This window comes from Montipora foliosa, chromosome 8 (genome assembly GCF_036669935.1).
Source record: "Montipora foliosa isolate CH-2021 chromosome 8, ASM3666993v2, whole genome shotgun sequence".
Lineage (NCBI taxonomy): Eukaryota > Metazoa > Cnidaria > Anthozoa > Scleractinia > Acroporidae > Montipora > Montipora foliosa.
Window position 1 is genome coordinate 44,332,985 of NC_090876.1, and position 7,500 is coordinate 44,340,484.

The 7,500-nt window shown below is 41.8% G+C and overlaps 1 protein-coding gene across 1 annotated transcript in view; it reads right to left on the reverse strand.

Moving 5' to 3' along the window:
• The window catches only part of LOC138013357 (uncharacterized), an 11,492-nt gene that overhangs the window by 283 nt on the left and 3,709 nt on the right, over positions 1-7,500 (reverse strand). Inside the window, exon 3 of the mRNA XM_068860406.1 lies at positions 1-3,184. This exon is cut by the window's left edge and continues 283 nt beyond it. Coding sequence (XP_068716507.1) covers positions 2,202-3,184 — 983 coding nt within the window. The 3' untranslated portion in view covers positions 1-2,201. The remainder of the gene's footprint in view (positions 3,185-7,500) is intronic.

Below are 7,500 nucleotides of genomic sequence, written 5' to 3' on the forward strand. Positions count from 1 at the left end.
GCGTGATGCTGAACTGAGGGCTCTGCTGGGATGGCGTCTAAAACAAGTATATGGGCTAAAACTTTCTGACCCGGATTCAGAACCCAGAAACGGTTTATTTTGATAGCATTTGTTAATCATTTGGCTTTTTGAGGTGCGCACATGCGTATTTGCGATGCTAAAGACTGTAAGACTGGAAGGTGGACTATATGAATGTTCATTAAAGTCAGAATTGATAGAGTTAAGCTACTGGTGATATTTATTTTACTCAAGATCTAAGTAGTATAATTTCGGCATATGAGCACTGCTAAAAGCATAATATGCTTTTTTTTCGGGCACAATCTACCAAAGCCTCTCCTGCCTCTCCACCCTGACAGTCCGTAAGGGCGGCAGTGGTGTAACAGCTCTCGTAACGTATAATTTGATTGTCAGAATTGATAGAGTTAAGCTGTTGGTGATCTTTATTTTACTCAAGACCTAAGTAGTATAATTTCGGCATATGAGCACTGCTAAAAGCATAATATGCTTTTTTTTCGGGCACAATCTACCAAAGCCTCTCCTGTCTCCCCACCCTGACAGTCCGTAAGGGGGGCAGTGGTGTAGCAGCTCTCGTAACGTATAATTTGAGTGGCTCGATACCCAATCTGAAAACAAAGCAGTAACGTAGCAGCTCTCGTAATCTGCTATTAGGGAGTTTAAGATCTGCGACGCGAAGGTAACGAAAACGTCATTTAAAATTGCAAGTTCAGGTTTATTAATGTTTTTCGTCATTATGTTGGCTTGTCTAACGTCTAAAAACTAGTGTAACTTTCCAGGAATTGAATTAGGAGGTGCAGTATTGAATCTCTGACAGAAAATTCAAATTCGCTACCTTTCGTTCACGTTCTCCGTAAAAATTGAGAGTTGGTCATTCACGTCGCAGATTTGCCGAAAACGTGAAAGTAATGTACAAAAACTAAAAATGCACGTGCAGAGCGTGCAAAGCTGTTGTTTTTACTGATTAAATATGCAAAATTTATGACGTTTTCGTTGCCGTCGCATCGTAGATCTTAAAAGTGAGCTTAAGATTTTACGACGGCGACGGCAACAACAATGGCGCAAAACAATGATATCATTGGTTAAAAGCGCATAAATAATCGTGCTGCACGTGCAGCACGGATTTTAGGACGGATTCTTCCGCTACTCTGCATAACGACGACGTGAAATCACCAAATTTGAGGTTTTGACGACAACGCGAGCATGCAGCAGAGAATCATTCATTCTTTATTTTGACTTTGTAACTGCTCGTATCAATTTATTTTTAGGATACTTCGCCCAAATTGTAAGAAGTGAACGCGATAGAACAACCGCGAAAGAATTATGATAAAGCAAAGTGATATTTTGAGGTGACGTTTTCGTTGAAGTCGCCGTCGTAGATCTTAAGGTCCCTAAACTCTCCATTGTACGGGCGGACGTACGTGACGTCATAACCAAATTTTCTCGCATAGATAGATTTCCCAAAAAACCTTACCCATGTTGCTCTGCTGGCGCCTTACGTGCGCCTGAGCTCCGCTTTAAGTTCCGAAGATATGAACACTGACCTTAACGCGCGCTCTTGAATGCGCTCTAACATTATACTGTCGGATGATCCACAACAATTCCAGATTAGGTGGCAATATTTTAAACGCGGCAGCATCGAGGTCTTGTAGAATACAAGGTTAGCCTGGCATGGCATTAAATTTCGTAGGCGCACTAGCACCCTGACTCTTTGGCTAGCCTTAACGCAGAGCTCACTGAATGTTTACTGAAGTCCAGTGAGTCATCGATCTAAACCCCTAACAGTTTTGTAAGTTCGGTTATTTTAATGTCATGATCATTAATGGATAGAGCTCTACCACTGTTCTGCTTATCAACTTTCCTTGAATTGATAGTTAGCACCTGATATTATATTTTCCTGGAGTAAGATTCGTGAGAACGATATAAAATGATGGGAGAGAAAATTGAAATTTTATCTCAAATGGTCATTTCACGTCACAGCAATGTACCAAAAGTCAAACGCACGCGCGGGGCGTGCAGAAGGCACTGTTAATGCTAATTAAATCTATTGTTTTTAATGGCGGATATTTCGCTTATTATCAAACCGTAAAAGCTTAAAATTTGGAGGTTTCTCAAGGCCCAGGCAAACGGCTGCAACATTTACTCCAACATCCGTTCGATTTTGTAGAACAGCGATATTAAAACCGTCAACCTGATGACGGGATAGATGGTTTACAATCTGTTAGTAACTTGACTTTTTCAATGAGAAAAAATTTTAACATTCCTAAGTTAAATTTGCTATCGATTCCCTGCCTATGAAGTTTGAACGGGTGAATGAACCATAACTTGTTGTCCGAGAAATAAACAGACCAAAAGAACCTGCCGTCAGTCACTCCGGGGTCGTTAACGTTGCCTGGTATGTAATACCCCGGGAATCGACCAATGTTCTCGTTTCGTTCTATGAAGCGAATCATAGTCGGGACTGCAATTTCTAAGAAAACTTTTCTCTCATAAAACGTTTCTGAGAGAATCGAAAAGGCTCTGGTGTGTTTTCGAGGGATGTAAAAAACATCAGTGCGACCGCCGAAGCACCGCGGGCTTCCATTACCATTTTTGGAGAGCGTACTTAAATGATCTTTCCCATTTATTTTTTTTGCGCGTAAGGTCAGGTTGGCTACGTCTTCGTAAGCTCTACGGCAATTATCCATCCCATACGCAGTTCTCCACCAATACCAATTGCTAGCACGTTTAGGTTCATAAACGGGAGTCGAGTCAACAGATTGCGAAGATTCCCAAATCTTTTCCCAATCAAAGTCCGCAAACTTCCAATATTTTAGTATAGAGTCATCATTGATGTAAAAATAACCTCCATATCCCGGATGCTCCCGAATTGCTTTACCCAGGCATTCATATGCCAGGTATCCGTTGTCCATTTCGACCGTGAGTATCCCAGCACTCAATGTGTTAGACGGTGGACCACAGAACAAAAGATGAGGAAATGCAGGTCTGTAAAGAGCACGTAAATACGGAATAGTGTCATAGAGTGGGTAATTGTAAACAATCACGAGTAAAATCTCTTTGAAAGCATTATTCAAACAAGAACTGTTGTCTTCCTTCTTGGAAAACACATCCACGTTCCATGGAGTCGGATTCACAAGGTGATGAGTAGCGTGGAGGTTGTGGTTGTAGCCTTGGAAAAAGAAAACACAGGTAAATACTATTGTCGAAACAAAAAAAATCTTTCACTAAACTATGGACGTCTCTTACGAATCACTAACAGCTCGAAAAAGCGTCATTTAAAACCTAAGCAATGCAATAATCCGTCACTACTTACCTAGTTTTCATATTATAGATTTTTGGACTAGTGAAAGCACTCTACTCAAAGCTTGACTTCTATTATGTCCGAGGTCTGTGTGGCAGTGAATCCGGGGTGAGCGAAAGCACAATTCATTGTAACATTTAACACACTAACTTTCAATTTAGATTACATTTAAATTAATACTGGTAATTCACTACTTGCGCAATCCCATAATACACCTCTATTACCCCCCAAAACTTTTACATAACCATTGTTTGCAATTTCTCCTGGGACATGAAATGTCCCGAGAGCAGTCCAAAACAATGCCTATGCAGATTTTTTTTTGGGGGGGGGGGGGTGGGGAGGGCGGGGTTAAAAGAGGTGTATTATGGGATTTGTGCAAGTAGTGAATAGGACTGAGTGGCCATGGAGTCAGGAGCTCATCAAGGGGAGCTTCTATCTCCATTAATTCCTTGAGTCAACCTGTCCTTTGTAAATTTATTTTTAGGAACTGGTTTTTCCCGCGAAATGTATCATATTTCCCCTGACGCTGACATAGCTTTGTTTTGATTGGCTTTTACAACAGTGGGTGCGCCGAATCTCAGAAGGGAGGCGTTCTATAAATAAATCTACTCGGGAAAAGGCATTTATGTCCAGGTTTGGAAAAGGTTGACTCCTAGGCCAAGTATTGGGGATAGAAGTTCCTCTTGATGAGCTCCATTTGGAGTACAATTCAGGGAGTAATCGGGCGAGTGCGAAGCACCAGGCATATTTGAAATTTCGAGCGCGATTACTCCCTGAATTGTACGACACAAAGTTCTATTATCAATTTATCGTAACTATTACAAAATACGAAACGATGACGGTGATGACATTTTTGTACCCTAATCGGCTCAACTTTTCTTAGTATTTTTTCAATAGCTCTAGAAATGATCCAAGCACAACTAGCGCGCGCTTGATGACACGTACAACTGTACAATTACAATGCTGAAATCACTGCTGTTGATAACCAATCAGGTTAGATAATTTTGTAATAGTTACGATTATGTTTAAAATATTCCACCGCCCACCGGTGGCTCAGTTGGTTGAGCACCGGGCTGTCACGCGGGAGGTCGTGTGTTCAACTCCGGCCGGACCAACATTCAGGGTCTTTAAATTACTGAGAAGAGAGTGCTGCCTTTGTAATGACATCTGCAAATGGTTAGACTCTCTAGTCTTTCCGGATAAGAACGATAAGCCGTAGGTCCCGTCTCACAACCCTTCAATAGGGAGCTTAAGCAACGACAACGGCGTCGGCAACGAGAACGTCGTCTCAAAATATAACTTTGCGTTATTGTAATCGCTTCGTTACTATTTCAACTTTTTTAATATGACGGGGGTGTGGTAGTTCCTCAAAAATGACGCTGGTAGGAACGGCGCTCAATTAAGGGCAGAAAATGAAAATTTATCCTCAAGTAATGACGTTGTCCATAAAACCTCAAATTTGGCTATTTCACGTTGTAGTTTTGCTGACGACGGCAAAGAAATGGACAAGAGTGAACAACGCACGTGCAGGGCGTGCAAAGCTATTGTTTTTGCCTACTAAATATGCAAATTTGTGACGTTCTTGTTGCCGTCGCCGTTGTCGTGGCTTAAGCTCCCTAATGTTCTGTGGGACGTAAAAGAACCCACACACTTTCGCTAAGAGTAGGGCACGTAGTTCCCAGTGTTGTGGTCTGTCTTCTTTTGTGTGTCGTGGTTGGGAGGGTAAAAAAGGGGCCACAGTAATTGGTGCAGGCTGTTGTGGCGCTCTGTCAGCTTGACTGGCAAAGTTAAATAAATAAAAAAACAACATGAAAACGGGCCCGGACCTTTTTTTCCATTCTATAGTCCATGGCTAAGGAATGTCTCATCGGTAGCCTGCGTAGCAAGCGTTCCTGTTCGACAGAAGAGCAGAAGAGCTTCGAAACGATTTTCCGCTGGCATCGCGAAAGTTGGGGCAAGATGACCCCCTATTTTTGACAAACCGCCCACCTTTTAGTGATTAACATGACAAACGCTGATTGACGTTTTATTGACAAATTAACCAATAACAGATACGCCTGATCGAAATTTCAATTCTTTCTACCTGCGAAACGTATTTATTTGCGTACGTCAGCAACCCAACTCAGTGCAACGCGTACGACGTCAATTTCAATATTAGAACCAATCACAGGCCACAAAAGTGAGACGGCAATACCACGAAATATTGACGGCTCGCCCATAGGCAAAACTATAAGAAGATCGCGAGACTAACACGTATTGACTTCTGTCAAAACAAACCGAGGCACCAAGGAAGCACCGAGTGATTACCGCAGAATTACCCTGCGAGCAGTTGGTTTCTCCCACGCTTCCCGAGAGATAAACCACTGCGAGCAACCGTTTGATTTTCTATCGAGCATGTGCGAAGTACGTCACACCCCACGTGATGTATTTGACGGGAAATCACTACACAGCAGGCTCGTCCAAACGCAGCAATTACGTAGCTGAACGCACCCACAAGCGCCAAAACAAGTTTACTAACTCGTTTTACCGGTTTAAATTTAATTTATTCGTCCTTGGCGCTGGACGGCGGCACACTCAAAGAGACTATAACGGTTGCTCGTAGTGGTTTCTCTCTCGGGAAGCGTAGGAGAAACCAACTACTCGCAGGGTATGCAGAATTTGCCAGTGTGATTTTAAAGTTAAATTTGTAACGGCAGCTTCTTCTCAGCCGGGTACGACTGGTTATGTGTCTTCCGAGAATCTGTTCAACCATCGAAAACAAAAGAAATCTACGGACAAATTCTAGCTTATATTTGCAGAGCGGTTGGAATAGAAGTTGTCGAAAACAACAGCCAGTTTTCAGAACATGTAAGCAATCCATGTGCTCGTAAAATACGAAATTTAGGAACATAACTCGTACAGAGTTCGATGGCTAGTAAGGGCGTTAAATGCAAACTCCACCAAGGCTGACCATGAAACCATTCAGGAGGTTTTAGTTTAAAACTAGCGACGATTTCAGTGCGACTTGCTGGCTATTTCTTGGTGAACAGTGGTTGACGGAATGAATCGTACTAAATCTCCGGGAAAAACTCCTCGCTAGTTCAGTTGATAATCCACAGTACGTTTTTGGTCAAATCGTCACGAAATCGTAGATAAAGTAGCGAGTAAAAGTGCTTAAAAAATCGCAGGACTGTACAAAGGAGCCGCTTTCTTCTCACAATAAGAGAACATTTATCAGGGGAGCTGCGTAATTGTCTTCATCTTGTCTCAATCCATGACATAGTACTCAAGCTTACATCTATACAGTCAATGAAAGAGATGGCGCATTGACAGTTCTTGCTCCTTTTTCAACGTAAAACTGAGACCCGACTCTCTCATCTTCAACACACGATTCAAAACCTTTCACATCTTCCGCCATTGTCTTTGTCACGCTAGAACTAACAAAAAACAATTTGTTCGAAAATTTGTCACCTGTCAATCATTGTGACTGTACTGTACCAATCAGAGGCACCCGTTCGTGAACGGGTTTTTCAAAAATAGAAGGTCTTCTTGCAAGCGTTTGCTCAGTCTCTTGCCCCAACTTTCGCACGGCCAGTGCGGAAACTCGTTTCGAAGTTCTTGTGTCGAACAGGAACGCTTGCTGCGCAGGCTATCTCATTGGTGAATTGGTGAATTCTTGGTAGGTGAATCTTGAATAGGTGAATTTTTGGTCTTTTAAAGAATTTATTTGCACATTTTGGAGCTTTTGATTCAACATAATTTCTTTTAAATGCAGTAAAAAAAACGAGGTTTAGCGAGAAAGAAAAACTGTTGCTCTCAAAAGACGGAATAAAGTTGCCACCGGATTACGACACTGAAAGAGAAGAAACCGTCACCGTTATTTTGTGTAGGAATAAAAGTTGCTACTTAAATTAAATGTAATGACTTTTGTCGTTTGTTTTCCATTCTGTTTGGGACTCTAATAAATTACATTGATTGATTAATTTAATTAAGAAAAGTACTGTGACATAATTAGCAGCTGTTTGGCATCTCAACTCAGTTGCTTCACCAGAAACCAAAAATTTTAAATCTTGGGTGCCTTCATCAAAGTCTTGTTCTTGATGCATAAAGGCAGAATTGTGCAACACTGCAGAGGTCACGTCAATCCGAAGTGCAGACTTGGAAAGCGTCGCTTCAACTGAGCATGTCTCAATAAGACACCTATA